This window comes from Pseudopipra pipra, chromosome 5 (assembly GCF_036250125.1).
Source record: "Pseudopipra pipra isolate bDixPip1 chromosome 5, bDixPip1.hap1, whole genome shotgun sequence".
NCBI lineage: Eukaryota > Metazoa > Chordata > Aves > Passeriformes > Pipridae > Pseudopipra > Pseudopipra pipra.
This window is the reverse complement of record NC_087553.1, coordinates 3,839,723-3,861,797: the sequence shown is the minus strand read 5'-3', so window position 1 is coordinate 3,861,797 and position 22,075 is coordinate 3,839,723. Positions and strand designations below refer to the sequence as shown.

At 40.1% G+C, this 22,075-nt stretch overlaps 1 protein-coding gene across 5 annotated transcripts in view; it reads left to right on the top strand.

Annotated features, from left to right (window-relative positions):
- Window positions 1-22,075, top strand: part of ITPR2 (inositol 1,4,5-trisphosphate receptor type 2) — a 270,280-nt gene that overhangs the window by 118,776 nt on the left and 129,429 nt on the right. For all 5 annotated transcript variants that reach the window (XM_064654170.1, XM_064654172.1, XM_064654171.1 and 2 more), the window contains 10 exons: window positions 79-211; window positions 1,109-1,166; window positions 2,689-2,854; window positions 5,410-5,583; window positions 10,178-10,267; window positions 10,420-10,545; window positions 11,764-11,886; window positions 13,612-13,812; window positions 17,595-17,846; window positions 19,266-19,391. In XM_064654170.1, the coding sequence (XP_064510240.1) occupies window positions 79-211; window positions 1,109-1,166; window positions 2,689-2,854; window positions 5,410-5,583; window positions 10,178-10,267; window positions 10,420-10,545; window positions 11,764-11,886; window positions 13,612-13,812; window positions 17,595-17,846; window positions 19,266-19,391 (1,449 nt within the window). The remainder of the gene's footprint in view (window positions 1-78; window positions 212-1,108; window positions 1,167-2,688; window positions 2,855-5,409; window positions 5,584-10,177; window positions 10,268-10,419; window positions 10,546-11,763; window positions 11,887-13,611; window positions 13,813-17,594; window positions 17,847-19,265; window positions 19,392-22,075) is intronic.

Below are 22,075 nucleotides of genomic sequence, written 5' to 3'. Positions count from 1 at the left end.
AATGTGAAATAATTGGTGTCAACATGGATTGACAGAAGAAAAGTCTTTTTTAAAACTTCTTTTTTTTTTCCCGTGTAGTTTATTCTCAGTGTCAGACTGGACTATAGAATATCCTACATGCTGTCTATCTATAAGAGAGAGTTTGGGGAAAACAATGAAAACGCTGATTGCTCCACAACATCCCCACCTGACACACCAGGGACTGCCTCAGGTAAATGTTGCTGTTGTGTTACAGTATAAAATAATTCCATGTAGAATTAGACTGCAAAAAAATGAGTTTAATGACACCAGAAAGACACATGCTGCTTGAAGTGGAAAAGCTTGTGGAAAAAAGAAAATTTTAAGGAATTCCATGAAAATAAGATTTTTGCTGGCCTCTCCTCTTCTAACAGAAATGTAATTCCTTTTTCCCATTGTGACATTTTGTTCTCTTATTTGTGCTCTTCCCAAAACGCTGCACAGTGACAAATGGAATGGAGGGTAGATCAGGAAGAATGATTGGGGTTGGAGGAGGACAGATTTAAGTGAGGTGAATGTGGTACAGGAATGTGACTTTTTCAGGGAGCCTTCCCATGCTCATGGAAGTGCTGAAAAGGTCTGTGTGAACACCTGGAAGTAGGGGAGAATTGCTCTAATTGGAGGTGACCACATATATAACACTGGGTAGTAAGTTATATTAAAGGTATTCTAAAGGAAAATGTCAGTGTGGTAAATGATTTGGTTTATGATAAATATTCTAAAATTCATGTATGTACTTTAGAGGGGTTGACTTATCTAATAAAAAAGGTATAAGTTTTAATAATCTCTGTCATTTGTGGCTCACTGCTGGCGGTTAGTACAGCTCTTAGCACCGTGTGGCTGTGGTTCATCTCTACAATTTGGCCCTTCCTCAGTAACAGTAAAACAAAATTTAACTCTGCCTCATGTCCTGTTTCTTCCCTGCTACTCTTGCAGACAGCAAATTTTGCCTAGTTGAGGAACGACTAGTTAGACCTTTATTTCATACCATCTGCTTTAGAGAGGAATAGAGTTCCATTTGGAATAGATTAAACAGTGATCACTGGCTTTTTTTTTCTTTTAATATTTATTTTGATTTTCCCCCCCCCAGCAATCGTTCCTGACATAGATGAAATTGCAGCTCAAGCTGAAACCATGTTTGCTGGCAGGTACATTCTCTGAAGCTCTACCTCTGTGTGTATATATCTGTTTGTTCATGTTGGTATTTCTCATGGACAGCCTCTCTTTATTCTGTGCCTGTTTTCACACCCCTTTCTCTCCCTTTGGCTGTTTGTTATTGTATAACCTGTACATAGAACCTGGATTTCAAACAAGGAAACAGCTCAATTGGTCTGGATGGCTGTGGGATTGGAAGTGACCATCCTCTTAGTTGTAAGAGAGTTGGTAGAAAGTTTTTTGCCATGTTCCCAAAGGCAGCTGGGAAATGATGTACAGGAGTATGGGCTAAAACACAGTAATTATTTATTTATCTTATAATGCCTCACCCAGGTGCTCCTAAAGAAAGCCTTTTTTTTCCTAGTATACCTTCTGACTGTAGCCCCAAATTTCTTGGATCAGTAGGTTACTGTTGACCCTCAGTTTTTCTCCTAGACGTGTAGTAATTGCACTTTTTGTTTGAACCTATTTAAAAAATTATGTCAACAATAATCTCTTTCCAATGACTCCTCAAATTAGGAGTGGACCGCTTCCATGATCTTCTGGACCACCAGAGGCCTGTACATCACAAGTTATGCTTGCAGAGTTTGGGAAGAGATTTCAGCTACACTGTAAACAGGGGAAAAAAAAAAGCACGGAAAACACTCACACTGGAGAGTTATTACCATTATCACTATATTGGTTTAATTTTATGAGTATAATTATACCAGTAAAAATTAATTCCATTTAGACAAGGCCATAGACTTTAAAGTTTTTCTTGGAGCTAGGGAGAAGGATCTGCAATGTCGGCACTGTGATCTTACCTCTCTCAGTCTCTTATGCCTTCTCAGTCTTTACCAGCAGAAGCAATGCCTTCAAGTCCTCTCCCTGAACTCCCATAATGTAAAACAACACACAGCCTTTGGCATCTGCATCTTTAAAATGAACAGAGAGACCGAATGGTTTCTTGGAAACATTACTTCTGCTTTGATATGTTAAGTGTTAATCTGCTTTCTGGCGTTTCACTTTATGAATATGATTCCAGAAATATGATGCTTTTGGCAATTCTTGCTATTTTTGATCTTATTTTTTCTTAAATGAAATTTTAATAGCAGCTGAAAAAGGAAGGAGTGAAAAGAAAAGGGTCAAATTAATCTCTTGTGAAATGCAGTTTACTTCATTTAATTTGGATTGGGGATGAGCTTGGCACAACTTATCCAAAACATAAATTAATGTTTTTGCAATATGGATTTTAATCACAATATTTGACACATTTCACATATACTTCCTTGCATTCCATAGTGTCCATTCTGCTACAAGATTGCTGCAACAGCACATAACTGCAGGATTCAAGTCCTTATAAAATATGTTAAAGTGATATGTTAAAGTAATTTCCTTCCTGCAGCTGATTTCATTTGATTTTAAGAGCTCTGTCAAATGAAGGTTGTGTATGCAGGGATATTTATGTATAAGGCTTTAATTTTTTCTGATTTATTTTACTTTATTGGGTGCTTTCCCCCCTCATTTTTCTTGCAGAAAAGAGAAGAATGCAGTTCAGCTGGACGATGAAGGGGGCAGAACTTTCTTGCGGGTCCTCATTCACCTCATCATGCATGACTACCCTCCATTGCTCTCAGGTGCTCTGCACCTCCTATTTAAGCACTTCAGCCAGAGAGCAGAAGTTCTGCAAGCATTTAAACAGGTATGGATGGGCATGGTGTTATTCCAGGAAACTGGAATGCAGGGAGACTTTCCAAAGCTTTGCCACCTAAACTGCTGGTTGTTGCAAGATGGTGTAGTTTCCTTAGGGTCCAGTATCAGCAGACTTCTTTGACTGTATATGTGCTGGTGTATATTAGAGTTGTGCACCCAGAAATAGTTCTTTCTGTGCACCCAGAAATGGTTATTTCTGGCATTGCATCCACTAGGGAAAATGCGGGTCCATGGTGAGCATCTCACAGGATGTAGTGATCCCTCAGGGACAGAGTCAGTGCCTCGTGTGTGGCAAGCAGGGCACAGGTGTTGGCAGTAAGACTTTCCCATCCTCAGGGCTGCTTAGGCTGGGGATAAAGCTCTTTTGTTATCCATGTGGTGTTTCTAGCTTTAATTCAGGTGTCTTTGCACCGTGCTCTGCCATCTGATAGAGGTATGCCCAAATAACAGGAAGGCAGTAACAGAGCCGAGCCTGTTTCCAGCTTTTATTCTTCCCCTTTGATAATGGTGCATGTGCAGGCTCCATGTGTCAGGGGATTAGGATGGGGAGATCTGATGTCATGGGGCTGGGTGACAGAGACATCTCTGTTATGTAACCCTTCAGAACATATGTTGATAAGACCATCTGATGCTTATTTCAGGAGCTTGATAGCCTGTTGTCTCATTGTTATGTAAGATGTTCCTCTTGTTTAAAAGTAGATGAATGATACAGACCTGAAAAGCTTTTGTTGAATGTTTTTGTTGTGCAGCATAATGGCCTCCCACCCAATATTTAAAGTTAGGCCTTGCTAGTTAGTGGCAAGGTAAGCAAGGACTGAGTTGCTTAACATGTTTTTGTAAAGGAAAAGGCTAATTGGGAAATAAACAAAAAAACTCTGCAGTGAACATGGAATATGAATGTCTGCAGATGAGCAGCATTCATAAATTCTGTAAAATAAGGTTTTGCCAAGCCAAGAGAGATGATGATGAAAACTTTGTTACACAATAGTGAATATCTGCCTGCATGTAATGCTGTGGTTTTTTTTAAAAAATATACCTATCAGTGTTCTTGTTTACCATGTGACCTTAATCTTTTACATAAGTACAATTTCTTAATAGTGATTATTGATTTACTGTAAAGATTCTTGTTAGTTTTTTTAAATATTATCTTCATTAATAATCTTGGTGCAACAGAGAGTGTTCCAAAGAAAGAAAATGTGTAGGTCATGCTAAATCAAGAGCTGCAAATAACTCACAAAACCTAGATAACTTGAGCAGTACAAAAATAAAAGGTAAAAATGAGATTAATCTTAGAGGCAACCACTCAGATAGTGAGAAATTATATGAACCTGGAAGTCAGTTTGTCAGCTGTATTGAAATAAGTCTTTCTACTCTGGCCTAACAGTTATTTTTCAATATTTGATCATGGTGATGTAGGTGATCATTTAAGTTGCTGGCCATTCTAACTTTTCTTTGGATGCCCTGATTCCTTGTCCAATCATCCTTTTTTGGTCTTTTTCTTCTGAAGTACTGTGCTGCAGGATTAGCTATTTCTAATGGTAGATGCTTTAATAGCATATAACTATTGCTTTAATGCTGTGAGGATCATAATCAGTGCATCAGAGCTTGCTCTGAGCTTGTAAACTGCTTATGCTGAAAATGTTTTGCAGTGTATTAAAGAAGGTGAGAGAATGTTGTGAGTGTTATAACTATCCTGTTTTGGGCAACTCCAGTTTCTGGCTCTGCTGAAGGTTTTGGGTGAATGGGGGCCAAAAGCCCGTGTGTGCCATGTTTCTATTTCATAGAGAAGGTTGCATAAAGCACCTGAAAAGAGAGGCTTAGAAAGGGAACTGCTGAGCAAATTACTGTGCTGATTTAAAGGTAAACCAGCAGGGGAAATGAACTCAACTCAAAAGAGAGATTGTAAATCAGAATAACAATTTAATAAAATAATACAATGAGTACGATTATACAGACAAAGAATTGGTTTTAACCCACAAAACCCAAATATATAACCCAGCACCCTGGGGCGTGAACAGAGTGGTGTTCTTTGGGCCCCCTGAGTCCAAAGGAAAAGGAGAGGGGAAAAAACCTGTTGGTGAGAGTGCTGGTGCAGTCTGGTTGAAAAGTGGTGGTTGCAGTCCAGTCGAGAGTGGTGGTCTGCAGTCTGGTTGAGAGCAGTGATCTGCAGTCTTCCTCTGGATCCCACGAGTGGTTAAAAAGGTCCCAAGACTCCAAGATTATATATCCTCCAGTTCAGGCAGGAATGCTCAGTACCTCCCTCAGGGCGGGGGGTTCCTTAATGGGTGTGAGGACAAGAACAACTCCTGTCTCACAGGCCTCTTAGCACCTAGTTTATAGCCTGAGGAGTCAGGCTCTATGTGCAGATGGTGTAAATGGTTCATTGATGACCATTTCTGGGAAATGGCATGGAAGGCTATAGAATACACAGTTTTGGGTTACACCCATCCAGTGATGGTCTCAGCTGTCCTAACTAGGACAATTACCCAGGCATAAATGCTGGTGCTGCTGCTGTAATAGCTTTCCAATTTTCTCTATTTCCAGGTTCAGTTGTTGGTGTCCAATCAAGATGTGGATAACTATAAGCAAATCAAGGCTGATCTTGATCAGCTCCGCCTGACTGTGGAAAAATCAGAATTGTGGGTTGAGAAGAGCAGCAATTATGAGAGTGGAGAGGTGGGCGACAATCAGACCAAAGGGGGAGAGGAGCCACTGGAGGTGAGTTTAAAGCCTTTGCTGTCAGAGTTGTTTCAATATTGATGGGTAGTTGGATGAACAGCTGCAAAACTGTGGTCTGGTTAACCAAAGTAGCAAAGTGAGAATGTGCAGAATTCTGGCTGAGCTTTAGGAAGAGGCAGAAAAGGAAATAAAACCTCTTTTATCAGTGTGTTCAGTATTCTTTCGTGCTGCTTTCAGTAACTGTGTTCTTATGTCCCAGAGCTGCCTTCCTTGCTGGATAAGGGAGCAAACCACAATGTGTGGCAACACTCCGTAGCCAGGGAAGCAATTTAGGAATCACATGTTGGCAGATGGGTTGGTTTGCTGGAAGAAAGAAGGAGGAGAGTGTCCTGCACCTAAGGGAGATGAGAACAGTCATGTTTTCAAACATCACAAGTAATTTCACTCTTCACCAGACATAAGGCTTGACCTAAGAATGTTGAGATTTTGTGGGTGAAGTAATGTTTTGGTTTCTTTGGCCCTTGTTATACCACACTCTCAGGATATACTGTGATTTGAGAAGCTGTAGAACTTGATCTGGGACCATGAAGACTTGGGTTTTTTTCTTAAAATTTCCTTGGTTTTTTTTTTTACTTTTGTTTTTCAGTGAAAACTGAGGTCATAATGTAATCACTTACTCATGTAAGAGTAATACTTAACTCCAGTGTGAATCTTTAAGAAAACACAGAGTGTTGCAGCACTTGCTGTAATTGAGGTTTGTGGCATAACAGCAGATAGAGCAGGCTTTCCCACCAATATTTATTCCCACTTTTCCGTTTTCATCAGAGGAAGTGGGGAGAGATGAACAACTGCGATTTCTGACAGAGCACTTTCCTTTTTCTCTTCCATGGTAGAATCTTCGCTGGTGTCAAGAAAAATAGATAAGGAAGACACTAGGAGAAGCTTAGTAGGAAGCCAAGTGGAGATTATGCAGCATTGTGGAGGCCACATGTTGAGGAAAAGGTGGAGCCACTAAGAAGAGACAAGATGTTTGTAGATATCTGTGACTACACTTGGCCTTTTAGATGGGAAAGCAGATTTTTGTTGGCTTCATGTGGGGAAAAATCCAACACTTCAAGAAAGACTAACAATTTCTTGTGACAGTGTACATCTTTCTCTGATCTAACTTAGCTGAATTTAGTGGTGTCAGAACTAGGAAGGAATCTGGGCTTTATGAGCTTAAGTATGTAGGATTTCCTACTTTCTTTCCTTGAGCATAGCTCTAGCAGGAAAAGAAATCTTCCTTATGTATTTAATGAATGGGAAAGGTAATGGGGAAACAGGATGCAGAATTGCAGCAGGATTACAAGGTTATTTAGCTATAATACATTCTAAAAGTGTAATAAGATCCTCTCTATTCCTATGAATAGTCTTGATAGCAGAGAAACTCCAGGAAGAGGGATTGTTTCAAGCAATGTGCTTGAAACAGAGGCATCTCTCAATGGGATATTTTCAGTGTTTTTTCCCCAGGAGGCATCCCTGGGTCTGTGTGGATTAGCAGTGCTCCAGTAGATGCACAATAATATCTCTGTCAGATCAGAGAGATTATTGTATCAGAACAGTAATACGTAATCTGCTGGTTAAATCATCTGGTGGTAATTCCCTGAGAACTGTGCCAGATTACAATAGCTCTGAATCTTGTCCCTTATTTTTTTTCCCCTGTTAAACTATTCTTTAATAGTCAGCAAATGTTTTTACCTTGCAAAAAAAAATATGTTAGATAGTCATTATTCTCTTTGAGATCTTAAGCCAGATGTTAGAGGTGACGTGCTACTCATAATCTACAACGTGTGAAGCAGGTGGCTTGGCTTCAAGCAGATAAAAATCCCATGAGATCCATGCTTTCTTGAACTGGATGCTGGGTATTCAGCACTGAGCTGGATGAACCCCATGGTCTTTAGGGAATGTGCTTCATTTTCCTGTGCTTAATTTTTCCCAAGCAACATTAAATTGCACACAAGGGCTTAAATGACATTCCATTAATGTTAAGCATAAGTTTCTATCCTCACCAAAGCGCACTGGTAGATGTACATGACAGTTTTAAAATATAAATATTTTTTTGCCTTTGGGCTTCTGAGTCTTTCTGGGTAACTGTTTCCACCTTTCTATCATAACCTGTAGTACTATTATTTTTTTTTTTTTGGAAGTCATATGACTCCAGAAATGGGATTTGTAGCAAAAAGGTCTTGTTCTTCCAAAAGTATCCAGAATTCTCCACAGGAAAAATGGCAAATCTTGCATCCATGCCGGACTGTCTTGATAGAAACTGGAGAGCAGAGTTCTAGGAAAGAGTGCTTGGAGTTAGGTCAGACATAAATTGGACACTGTATTAGATTAGGAAGAAATACTGAAATTGGTCTCACGTAACTGAACCTTGTTTGAGAAAGGCAAAGCAGATAAAGCATGTTCACTTGATTCTCTCTAAGGGTGGGATAAGGGTGTTCCGAGTCTGTATGGACACCATGGACTATGGAAAGTGTGATCTTTATTGTCCTGTCCCTGGAGGATGAATTGGTGGTGTGGCACCAGAAACACAGCTCTGAGGAGGAGAAATAGGCTCAGTGAAAGTGCTTTTGGGTGAAGCTGGAATGCAGTGCAGTGGCATTTGTGGGGCTTCTCATCTTCACCCTTCACTGAGGAAGTTCAAGTAAATACAGTAAATAAGTAAATACAGCCTGTGGAGGGCAAAGCTCTGCCCTGGGGGCACTGACAAGTGCCTTGCACTGCTGCCCTGCTGAGGTGAGGGAGACTATTTCAGTGGCAGGGAACTGCTTAAGCTGCAAGCTTCCACTGGGAACTAGAAAGAAAGGATCCTAAGGCTGACACAGAGTGATATCCCAGGAATTCTATGAATAGAGGAAACAGTCTTTTTCAGAAAATACCATTTCCTAAAGGTAGAGTACTCAGGTGAGAACATTTCTCAGTGAGATCCCTATGCCTCCCTGTCCCCTATGGAAGAGTATGACAGAGGATGTCTATCATGGGGCATAACGAGTGCCTTTGGTATCCCAGTGGTGTGATTCTCTTGATAACTACATCCCTGGCATACTCTTACAGGTTCGATAAACAGATTTTTATTTTGTTAAGAGAAAGGACGGATTCAGCAGTTTAATGCTGATCACCACTTCCAGATAAGACATATAGTTCACATGGATTATAAAACTGCTTTGATTGAGGAAGAATGCTGATAAAACTAACAGGTAAATTAATCTTGGTTAACCTGCAGTCCCACAATGGAGAAGGGTGGTTAATTATAGCAAAAAGCCTGAAATATCTTGCATAGTATTGATTCAAAGAGCTAGAGAGATGGCAGCCTGCATACTAACAAACCTAAACAAATAAAATCCACTCTTGCAGCATAGATCAACATGACCACGCTAAACAGTGGTGCTGACACTGTTATAAACAGCCGCCATGGCCAAGTGGTGCAGCTGTTCTTACCTCACTGCAAATTTGGGCCAGATGGGATTTATAGAACTCTCCAACTTCACCATCAGCTAAGAAAGTTCAGAGAGAGGTTTCAAGACATACAAACATTCAGCTTGGCATGCACGTGTGTGTTTTGGGAGATTTCTCTAAAACAGTAGGAAGTTTGAGGACACAATGAAACTCAGAAAGGCACCTGTTTCTTCTTTTTTTTATGCCATTCCACTGGTTTACATCCTTCTGGTTATACTTTCAAGCAGTCTCAAGATTTGCTGCAGTTTTTCTTCATGCTTAATAAAGCATCCAAAGGCCAGTCTTTCAGATTTTTGTGTTTGTAGTTAAGAAAGGCTTACCATAGCTGACAGCAGGAAAAAAAAACCCCAACACTGCCAGTATTCTTATTTGTGTAGATGTTGTTCCGTGTTTTGATTTGAGACATGAATGGAAAGGTGTGTGGGTGTTGGCAGATACTTGCTGACTTGATTTCTCTTATTTATCATACCCAGCTGGGGCTTTCTAAGAGCCAAGGCCCAGAGCATACGGCATCATGACTTGATGTTGCAGCTTAACATATGGTTCCTATTTGTTTTTAAATCCTTTCCTGCATCATCCAGAGACTAAGGACAGAAGCATCCTTTTTGTGGGAGGAACATCTCTAATTTCCACATGCTACTTGTTCCTGTACTGTTGAGAACTCCACTCTACTTATCTCAACTGCAGAGGTCATCTTAAGCTCTTTCTCCAGACTTTTTAATGCTCACATACACAGATTTTGTAATCTTTCCAGATGTATTACAGATTTTTGGAACATGTGGTCAGTGCTAGAATACACTTATGGTCCATATTCTCACAGTATTTTAATTCCTTGGGATGTCTAGTCTGATTTAGGGACATATTCTAGTTTAGGATGATCAGAAGCATGAAATCATAAGAGTAATTGCCTCAAATTGCATTGGAAATTTGAAACAAAGGGAGGACTTGAATGTGAATCTTTTCATTCACTGGACCAGTGGATAAAGAATAAACAAATATTTTTCTTTATTATCTGTGTTATATCAATTCCTTTTGAGCTGCTGTAATAGTTCTTCGCTGACTGTTACTAAACACAATTAGTTCATGTTGAGGAAATTGCAATAAATCTCCTCTTGTGGTGTGCTCTTTATTACAGGAGTCAAACATTTTGAGCCCAATCCAGGATGGGACCAAAAAACCCCAGATAGACAGCATTAAAAGCAATAACTACAATATTGTTAAAGAGGTTGGTACACCCGCCAAGAAACTTGCTTGACATACTTGTTCGATAAGTAATTTAGTAATTGTTTTGAAAGAAAGTATTTTTGTTTGGTTTTGTGTGACATGGCTGGTGCTTTGCTTGCTCTCATGCTTATTTATTTGTTTGTTTGTTTGTAGATTTTGATTCGACTCAGCAAACTGTGTGTTCAGAATAAAAAAGGTCGGAACCAACAGCAGCGATTGCTGAAAAATATGGGTGCCCACTTGGTGGTCTTGGACCTTCTGCAGATCCCCTATGAAAAGGTTATTCTCATAACTTTAGTGGTAAAGAACATGAGCTCAATAAAAGAAAACCTCAAGAGGCTCAAGAGTCAATGTGAATATCTTTTAAAATTGAATTTGGTCAAATGTGGTAGAAACACGAAATGATGATTTCCTACCTTAAGAATAATGGGTTTGGGCTCAGTTTAAGTATGGCTGCCTGCACAGAACAGGTATTATTGAAAACTTAATATTTACTGCCTCGGGTGCCTGGATGTCACGGTGCTGTCATTCCTATAATAGGCAAACCTTGATCTGTAGTCACTGCACAGTGAGAAGTATTGGTTTAACACAGCTCCTGCCAGGGAATCTAAATCCCACTCTTGGGTACTGATGTGAGTGCTATTGTAGGTACATTAGGTGGACCAAAAGCTTTCAAGGGTCAAATCTGAAATAACTTCTTTGTTTCTGTGGTGGACATCTCTAACCTAGTTCCACTTACAATTTTTTTTTAACCAAGATAATGTGATTTTGTACTGATTTAGTGGCATGGAGCATACAAATGAATGATCTACGTAGCCTTTTAAGGAGCAGATCTTTTCTAGATCTTACAGGAAGCACTGAGAGAAGATAAAACCTTTACTGGCCTACATTTTCCTGAGTGTTACCCACTGATGTTATGATGCAGACACTGGGTTCAGGTGTCATCAGCAAAATAGTGCTTGTCCATAGAGGTGGTTCATCAAATCATAATTAGAATACTACATGAGAGGAATATGAAATGGGGATATAAAATAGACATATATTTGTGTGGGAGTACCGTGTATGAGCATATGTATCTTTGTAGGTGTGCACACACATGCACACATACATCTGCTTCTATATGTAGCTATATAAAAGCCAAACCTTAGCCAAAGCTTAAAATTAATGTGGGCTAGAGACCTTTTTTTTTTTTTTTTTAATTAAGCCACTTTGCACTTTTTTTTTTAAACTAGGAAAATATAACCAGGCATTAGGAAATCTTACTTGGAGTTTTGTGCTCCTACCTGTGACTTCCTACGGTCAAGTTGATTCAGAGTAAGGTACAGCCACTAATGGCCTCTGGAGGGAACTAGATCAGTTGCTTTTGCCAGAGGGAGAATTCCTGCCCCATAGAGGCTCAGGAGAATTGGCTTGTTCCTGGCTGAATTGACCTTGTTTGGTTTTAATAAGTATCTTTAGGTGTGCCCATCTGATTTTGTTTGTCTTTTCTTCCTGCAGAGCGATGAAAAGATGAATGAAGTTATGAATCTAGCCCACACTTTTCTTCAGAATTTCTGTCGAGGAAATCCTCAGAATCAAGTTCTCCTCCACAAAAATCTCAACTTGTTCTTAACTCCAGGGGTAAGTATTTAATTTTAAGCAGAATATTATAACTGGAAGTAAATTTGGTCTTGGTGAAAAATTCCAGTGCTAAATAAATAATTTCATTAAGTTACGTTCTCTCTCTTCTCTCTCCTTTCCCTGTTCTCTCTCTTCTCCCCCTTATTGTTGCTCTTTATGTAATTGTTTTTAATGTTCACATTTTACAAGTGGAAAACAACATTACTTGTGGGCTTTACTGGAAGTATCTATGAACATGTCACATCATCACATGGTGTTTAGCTTGAGTCTGATGCTGTGACCACGCTGTCATGAAGCTCATGTGACAGCAGAATCAGACCCATTAATTTTTGCTGATGGTGCCCCCATTTGAATCAACTAATCTAAAATTCAATCTTTTATTAAATCACTGTCTTTACAATACACCTTTCTGTCACAATCCCTTTGTATATATATGTATGTGTGTTTGCAGATACATTCATATAGGATGGCTCTTGCTCTGTGGCAGACCTACTGAGCAAAGCATGCTGTTATTAGATAGAGTTGTGAGTATAAAGATTGTAGATCCTGACCTGTGTACATTAGGAAGCATTTGTTCTGTTATTTTTTATTTATGCTCTTTTGTGGAATTAGTGAATGGCACTGAGCTGACCCCAGTGGGGACCAGTGCCCAGATTCCATCATGTCTGACACAGACACTTCACTCAGGTGCCAAGTAGGGAGCTTGCTTGCACTTGCATCTCTGTTCTTTTGAAGTTGATTTCCTGATCATCCTGGTCATCATCACAGTTGTGGTGCTTTTGTCCACATTATGGAGCAAACTTGGTGTGGATTCCTTTCAGATGACACTGAAGAGACGGATTCTCTAGGAGCACACCTGACTCATGAGCCTTTAGTCCAAGGGATCAAATCAGAGCAAGTTTGAAGGAAAAGCCCCAAGAATGCACAAAATCTCCTCTTGCTACTGATCTGTTCCTCTTGTTCTGTGCTGCTCACTGACACGCAGCCTTAGGCTCCCTCTCTGTTTCCTGTGGAAAGAGATGTTCTCTCAGGAAGTGATCAGGCTGCACATGCAATGATTGGCCTGCTGGAAATGCCTCTGTCAGTCACAGAGGGAGTCACAACCACTAATCCTCTCACGTGGTTGCCTCAATGCCAAGTTTGATTGTGAGATGAGTGTGGTTTCAGGTTCCTGTATACCAAACTCACAGAATCACAGAATATGACCAGTTGGAAGGGACTCACAAGGATCATTGAGTCCAACTCCTGGCCTTGCACAGGACCATTTCCAAGAGTCATACTATGTTCCTGAGAGGATCATCCAAACACTCCTTGAGCTCTGTCAGCCTTGGTGCTGTGCCCACTGCCCTGGGGAGCCTGGTCAGTGTCCAACCACCCTCTGGGGAAGAACCTTTTTCTACTGTCCAACCTAAACCTCCCCTGACACAACCTCAGGCCATTCCCTCGGGTCCTGTCATTGATCACCACAGAGAATAGGGTGCTCTAGCAGTGTATTTATGTGTGTGTCTTCACCTTCCACATGGACACAGGTTTTGTTTATGTCCACTTAAGGACCATTTTATACTCATAGGGAAGTGTGGAGATATCTAGGCCCCAGATCATTGCTTAGTGACTGGGCTGGTGCATGTTGGATTTTCCCAGTTTCCCTTGACCAATGTGCCTTTCTCTTCCAATCCCAAAGCAAATCCGCTCTTACAATGCTGTTTTGATTTTAACCTGTTCCAGCTGCTGGAAGCTGAAACCATGAGGCACATCTTCATGAACAACTACCTCCTGTGTAACGAGATCAGTGAGAGGGTGGTGCAGCACTTTGTGCACTGCATTGAGACCCACGGGCGGCACGTGGAGTACCTGCGATTCCTGCAGACCATCGTGAAAGCAGATGGCAAATATGTGAAAAAATGCCAGGACATGGTAATGACAGAGGTAAGAGAAGGGTTCTCATGTTAATCACTCATGTATTTTGAGGTTGGTTTTTTTTGCTCTTGGTACCTCACTTTAGAATTTTAAACAGTATCACAAATAATGAATATTTTAGCAGACGTTTTTAGGAGTTTGATCTAATTTTGTAAGGCCATCTGTATAACTACTAGAAAGAAAACATGAGTGTTAGCATGGTGATACAGAGATGTCTATTTGTAGATGATGTCGCATGGAAATCTCAAAGTTACATAAACCTTCATTTTCCTGTACTGTAATTTAGGGTCTCTTTTACCCACCTTGTGGCACAGTTTTGCCGTGTAAGAGGCTTGTACCTCTATGGACTTGTCTAAATAGTGTTGTTGTAGACCACTTTTTTTCAGCATGGAACAATTTTAGATACTGGTTTCTGCCTTTTTTTTGTTTTGTTTTCTTCCAGAGCATTTACGTGAGAGTCAGTAGAATTACTCTAGCTTTAACTAGCTAGATTCTGTCTGACCTGGTAAATTCCACTGAGTGGTTTGTGGACAAATCTTTATGCCATTAAAGTTCCTAGGAAAATACCTAATTGACTTCTCTGCAATTAGGATTTGATATATAGTGAGCATGATATATGAAGTCTTCAACTTGCAGACACTTGTGCATTTAAGTGTAATTATGTTAGCAGTTCAGTGAGATTAATCAGTGGTTAAAGTTGAATATGGTGAAAAGTCCTGGTAGGATCCAAGGAACATCCAATGTCCAAGGAACATTTTTCTTTACTTTACAAAGTGCTTTTCTTTTTTTGTTTAGTGTTTGTTGATTTGGTGTTTTGTTTTTGGTTTTTTTTTTTGAGAGTCATCTTTGCAAAGAAATCACAGATAAGCTCTAGTTGTGGTATGAACAAAACTAAGCCCTGCTGAAATTTTATTCCACAGCAAGAAGAGGGAAAACTTATAATTAAGAAAATAAAGCATCAGTCTACATGGATAACCTTTAATGGAATCCACCTCAACCTTTTCAATTTGACTGAAGTGTTTTAACATGCAATATCAATTACAAGCCTTTGATTTACATAATTGAAACAGTTCTTGTGCATTTTTGGTTTTAGATTTCTCCCCTTCCACCAAAGCTTCTTGTAGGTTTTTACTTCCTTTACATCCAAACATTCCTTTACTTCCTTTACATCCAACAAAATTTTTGGATTTTTCTCAATTTAAATGTATTTTGTTGTTGCCCTACAACAGCACAAAGATAAATTGTCATATTACATTTTCAAGCTGGCTGCATGATAAAAGTAGAAATGAACTTGGATATGTCATTCACACCATGAGTCCTGCAGGAATTTGCCTGGAGGGAGGGAGGAAATTTTGATGAAAGAGGGTAAGATCTGTTTTTAAAAAAAGTAGGAAAATACAGGTAAGCAATTATGATTTGTCAGAGAAGGACGCTAATAGTGAAATTTGAATGGTGCATGACTGGCAATCCAATATAAAGGGAACGGTGTAGCCAAATGGTTGGAACTTGCCACAGAGTCAGGACAGTTCCTCAGTAGAAAACTGAGATTTTGTGACCTTAAACAAGTGGTGTAACTTTTTTTGTGCCTCCAGATGGGGCACATAAACAATTTACCACAAGACAAGACAGAATATGACTGTGTAGCATGCCTCAACCACTCCTGTGTTTTCTTTCACCCACAGGAAGTATATTGTGGCTTATCCCTGTTTACTGGGTGTGAGGGATGAACTGACCATATTTACATGTTTTAGGAAATGCACTGTCATAAAAGACATTGAACATTCCCAATTTGACTTATTCACTTGTTCTCCTATCCTTGCTCTCCATGTCTCTGGAGTGCTAGTAATGATGTTTACCGACCTGTAAGGTTCCTTAGAGCACTTTTTGTCATTACAAGCCTACTTTGAGATTCCTGGAAGAACCGTGCCTGTCAGTGCAAACACTATTACAGAAGGGAAAGCAGAGTTTACTGTTGAACCAGATCAGTGTTGCAGCAGGGTTTTTATTACCTGTAGTGTTCTGGAGTAATATATCACAAAGCATCAACACCTGCTCCAATGACCAGCCTTCATTATACTTTCATGGAGTTCTTAACTCATTCAAAATATATTTTAGTAGAAGAAAATGCTGCTGGTTTGGGGATTTTTTTTCCTATCACTGATATATATTTATTGTTGATAAATGTCAAACAATACTGGTACAGAGTAGGTCTGGATTTGACATAGGAGTGTAACTCTAGAGGAACCAGGAAAGAGTTGTTGTCGTCTTCTATGTGCAAAATGTACCCAAGTGGAAAAAACTATTGAGAATGTCGTGAACAACTTAATAGAAAGTGACAGAGATTGTACCTTCCCAGAGGGTCAAATGTGGTTTTTTTAATTAGTATTTTGTCCTAAGAGCATAATGTCAAACATCAGTATTAAAAAGTTAGTTCAATTTTCCAACATTCTGAATACTCATATTTTTCCCCCCTTTTTTTTTTTTGCCATTGAGTGCAATGAAATTAATGGGTCCCTGTTCTGTCTCCTTCCCCCTTCCCAAGCTCTTGTCTCTTTAAAAACTTTTCCTGTACTGTGGATTGTCCAGAAAATGTCTGAGAAAGTCATGACTAAAAATTTTTTAGAAACCCGGAGATAAATGAGAAATAGGAATTGCAGGAAAGACTGAATTCACAATTCATTCCAGCGAAATGTCAAAGTAAAAATAAGGAAGAACTGGGGAAAACACAAACAGAAAAGTTGTGAATTCAAAATTTGAAATGTTGAAACCCTGGAAAATGTAATGAAATGTTTCTTGACTTTTCATTCTGGGAGACTAATTTTCATTCCTGCTCTTGCTGCTTTCCCACCCTTGAATTCAGTAAGATGGGTTTTCATGCCACATATGGATTAGATATGTCAAGAGCCTAATTCACAGAATATGTGATGCTGCCAAGCTGTATTTTGTGCTAGGAAAGGCTTGTGGGAGCTTATTTTCACTCACACGGAGAGGGCATTATGCTTAAAAGGAAAGGGGAGAGGGCAGGACTCCTGTCCTGTCCCAGCTCTGCTCGAGCTTGTGGAGCAGCACTGGCAGTGGGATCTGGATCCTCTTGAGATGAGTGATGCACTTGTAGCAGGATCAAATATTTATCACATACACCAGTTTTCTGTTAAATGGAAGTGCTGACATGACACTGACAATGTCATGACCCACCTGTCACATTTGTATGGGCTGGGAAGAATCATCCTTTATTTCCAATGCTGAGCAAGGTGGGAGAACAGGTGGGTTCCATTCTGGGTGAGCCACAGGCTTTTTGTGTGAGGCAGCATGGAAGATTTCATCTCCCTGCACCTCAAGTGCCTGTCTATAAAACAGGGATAATAATGCATCCTGGCCTCAGAGTAGGAGGTGAGAGTAATTAATTAACTTCAATAAACACTGAGATGGTAGGAATAATAAGGATGGCAGACTGTCTTAAGTAAAACAGAGCTACATAGAAATTAAACCTCAAATTCACCTTGCATTAACTTGCTCCTTGTTGAGTTATTCCAGAATTGCACGTGTCGATAAGAGCAGAAGTCTGGATGTTCTTTTGACATGTGCATTTGGTAAGCCACATCAAAATAAGTTTTATTTGGTTGTTGAGTTGGTGCTTCTTTTTTGCTAGACAGTCGTTGCATACTTAAAGATAGAATGAAATGAGAAATTAAGAAAATCATAGAATTGCTTAGGTTGGAAAAGACCTTTAAGATCACTGAGCCCAAAATTACTGCAGTGCAGGGTGCTTAAAACTTTGATATCTCTTTCAGCTGATAAATGGTGGTGAAGATGTATTGATATTCTACAACGACAGAGCATCATTTCCAGTCCTGCTTCAAATGATGTGTTCAGAGCGAGACCGAGCCGATGAAAGTGGGCCTTTGGCATATCACATCACTCTGGTGGAGCTGCTGGCAGCTTGTACAGAGGGAAAGAATGTGTACACAGAGATCAAGTGCAATTCCCTCCTGCCACTGGATGATATAGTGAGGGTAGTGACCCATGATGACTGCATTCCTGAGGTAGGATTCACGGCATGACAAAGCAGACTTAGCGTTTTTAGAAACTCAGTGTTTTGTTGTTTATAATATACTGACAAGCTGAATATTTGTACAGAAAATGGGCTGGAAACAGGTGAATAAGTGAGAAAGGACAAGACAGAATTTTCTTCAGCAGAAAATTTCTTCTCCCTTATGCTTTGGTTGTCAGCCCTTGAGGTCACACACCTTGTTTTGTTTTCCTGGCTATGTCAAGTCACTATCAGAGTTTAGTTCTCTCATAACTTCTGGCTGTAGCTGTGAAGACCCAGCTGAATGGTTGGTGAAGGTAACGTTTTGTTGCTGCCTGAATTTGTTGGAAATGAAGTCAGTGAAGAGTTTGAGGTGAAGCGTCATTTTATTGAATTTAACTGCAGTCCAGCAAATGTTTTTACTCACCACATATCGAGGCACAATTCTGCAACTACTACCTGTCATGCTTCAGTAGGGCTGGGATATTATCTGATGGATAAATGGGGCTCATGGCAACAGAACTCAGGCCTGCAGGCGTTAAGGCTCTCTCTGTACCATGGAAAAGTCCCCTTGTGATCAACCGATTCTTTTATTAAAAAGAAAAATGTTTGATTTTGCTCAGAAGTTCCTCCTAACGTTCGTTTCAACAGATGCTAATTAAAAAAAAGCCCAAACAAAGGAAACCTGAAGGTCTGATGTGAGTTTTCTCCTGACTGCGTTAAACATATGCAACTATCTCGTCTCCTTTGACCGTGACAGGAAATTTCCAGTGCATCTGCATATGTTTATACCTAATCTATACATTTCAGGCTCTGGCTGTCCATTTTTATGCTGTGTGCATGCAGACTTACAATGCTGGAGAGCAGTGCAACTGCAGTCCTCTGAAGCCCTGTGCTGCTATTGCTGCAGTCCCAGTGCTCCACAACTTTTCTCTTTCACTTAGATCCCAAAGTGCTGCAATAGCATTGTGGGAATACAGGGACTGCAGTCCCAGCTCTGCTATAGACATTTTATTTTATATTTGGCAAGCCCTGTCACAAGGCATCAATCCACCACAGTCAACTCAGCAAGTGCAGGGGTGTCCTGCATTTTGACAGCTCCTGGATTTAGAGCCAGACCCTTCTAGCCTTAATATCATATTAAATACCAGAATTTGGGTTGTTTCATGAGGATTTTGTCATTAGAGTGAGAATGTTTGCAAAACCTTTTCATTTTTCTTCATGTGATCTTTCAGTGAGTACATTAAGGCATGTGCTGCTGTGCTTCTCCTTAAATCTTCATAATCAAACATATGCATTATTGAAGGTATTAATGTTTGTTGGCACTGGGAGGATCATCTTTATTGTTCAGTATTTTTGCAGATACAAAATATTACGTTAATTGTTTTTACTGTTCCATTTTATACTGAGTGTGTTTCGGTTGTTCCTGCAGGTGAAAATTGCCTATGTTAATTTTGTTAACCACTGTTATGTGGACACCGAAGTGGAAATGAAAGAAATCTATGCCAGTAACCATATTTGGAAGCTATTTGAGAACTTCCTTGTTGATATGGCAAGGGTAAGCTTCACAACATATTATATTTGGTGAAGTTCTTTTATTTTGCTAACTATTTTTATTCACAGTTGACAATAGGCTAAGAGTGGTTTGTTGTTTTTATCATCACTTAACCTGTTAATTATTAGCAGTCTTCTCTTTCTAAAAGGGGATATTTCTCTTTTCTTCCAGAAAAATAAACTGAGTGCATGTACAGGGTTGAGAGCCTGTGTACATCTTTTGAGAGCATGTGTTACATGTCATTATGGTGGTGACTAAAACAAACCCCCACATCTGTAATCTCTTCCTTTATTTTGTTGTTACAGTGAGGATGAGGGATCAAAGTGTTCTTTGGCTTATGTTCCTTCTTTAATCTCACTTCTGCCACAGGTTTTTGGTGGCTGCTGGGCTATATTTGATCCTTGATGTTGGACAGTGTTTTGGAGATATTATAGAGCATGTTGTGATAGTACATGCCTATCTTTTCCCAATCTGTGGTCCATTACATTTTATAAGTTTTCACTTCTTGCATTCTTCATTTTGTTGAAATAAAGAAAATAAAAGGTTAAAGAATCTCAATTCACTCCTGCAGCAGACATGCACCCCAAAGTAATAGTGTGCCACAAAATAATTTCTATGAGACCTATTGGGAGAAAATACTATGAATTCTAGCTAAAAGAAGAATGAGTGCAAAGACTTGTGCTCTATGATAGGCACTGGGACCTGTTCATTGCCCTGTGAAACAGAAAACTTATAAATAGTTGGAGTTTTTATTTTTATTTTTTTTAATTTATTTTATTATTTTTTTTATTATTATTTTTTATTTCCCCCCCCCCCCCCCCGTGAGCAGGTTAAGGCAGGGATGTTTGTGCTCCCTCTTTTTGCTGGTAGCCATTTTCAGCAGTAATTAGTCCTCTCCAAACACTGTTTACTTGCTGTTTGTCTTGTCTCTGTGGTTGCGTTATAAAGTGAAAGCCCTTCTGACAAACCAACCTCTGCTGAAAATTAAGATCAGAAACATCCTTGGAGGGGCATTCTGACTTTTAACCTTGCTGGTTTTACCCCGAGAAGTATTTTCTCCTGTTTAATTCCCCTTCTGGGTTGCCCTTTCCTGATGTGTCCTGACCCTGACCCTCCAAACAGACTATCCCTCCTCTCCAGCCCTTGAACATGACCAATTTTCTGTGCCCTTGAGCTACAAATAGACATGTAAAAAGAGGGCTCTGTCCACATTTCCTCTCCTGAGCCTGGAGACAAACTGCGCTGTGCTAAACGATGCAGGGTTTTCCTGATGGCAGTGAGCACTGGGCTCGCTTTCACCTACCCTTCTCACGAGAGAAATTAGACTCCAGGTCTTCAGAGGTGAACACTGAGTGTGTGATTAACACTGTATTTTGTGTGCAGGTTCTGTTGGTACTGAGTGGCCAAAAAGCAGTTTTATTTTGCTCTCCTGCAAAGCCCTCAGGGCAGATGCCTAATTAGTCCTCTTTATTTCCTGGTTAATGGCTAAAAGAGCATATCAGAAGTGCTCTGGCCTGTCCTGCTCTCCAGCCAGCTCCCCATGGATAGCTGTATTTTCCAGGTTATTGAGTGTATTTGTTCAGGTTTGGTGTTCTGGAGCCTAGACAGAGTCCATGTGTTATAAATACATCAGCGTTCTGTAGCTATCAGGACAGTTAGAAGGCTGTCAGCCTCATGAAAGATGTTACAATAGCTTTCAAAGCATTTAGAAAAAGAGCCCTTTGATCCTCTGTGCTCCAGTGAGCTAAAAGGGATGCTTTTGTGTGGGGGAAGGGGAAATGCTTTTCTTCTAACTGCTACAAATGCCTGTCAGTGGGTGAGTTTGTGAGCTTTGAGTCTGAGTCTGTTATTAGAGAGCACTAAGGTGAAAGACGGAGAGTGTTATCCTCAAGTTGGATTCCTTCTGGGGTTTTATACATATATATATATGTGTATAAAAAAATAACGAATTTTTTTAGTCTGTTTCTGGATTGAGGAAGGAAATATTTAGCCCCCAACTGTCATTTTTCTTTCAACAATGTGATACATTGCAAAGCAGGCACGAGGCGGATTCGTGTATAAATTGGGTTTGCCAAAAGCAGTCGCGCTTTCAAACACACCCTGTTCCTGCAGCTTCTGCCAACCTACTTTCTCCTGTGTGTGACTTTACAGCGTTGCACTGAGCAAAGTGGGTGCTGCTGCTGAAGGAAAGGCTTCCCTTTCCTGCGTGTGGCCCAGTCAGCAGCTGTGCAGTCTGAGCAGGATTAAAGAAAGAACCAGGATCTGACAGCCGTAAAGACATCCTGGCTTTCACTGCAGAAGTTTTGAAGTATTATTCATGTGAGTTTTGGTCCCAAAGCCTCTTAAGGGGTTTTTAAACACTGTTTTCTCAATCCTCATCTCCATTTCATGCATTTCAGGGGTATTTTTCTTCCACGAAGAAAGATCTTTCAGTCCCCAAAGGGCAGAGGGATGAGAACAAACGAGAGGATTTCCAAATTGCTTCTGCGCTGGGAATTTTTCAGACCACTGTTGGAGCAGAGTGGCATCCCCACACACATGGCTCTGCTTTTCAGGCAACTAAAGGGGAAAACTTAAAAGTTTTGGAATTTAGTTTCGGTGATTTCAGAATTCACCATGCTAGCAGTGCACAGCTCCCTGTCTTCCCACTGGGATTGCAAGTGCTGAGCCTCAGAGCTACTGGTTCC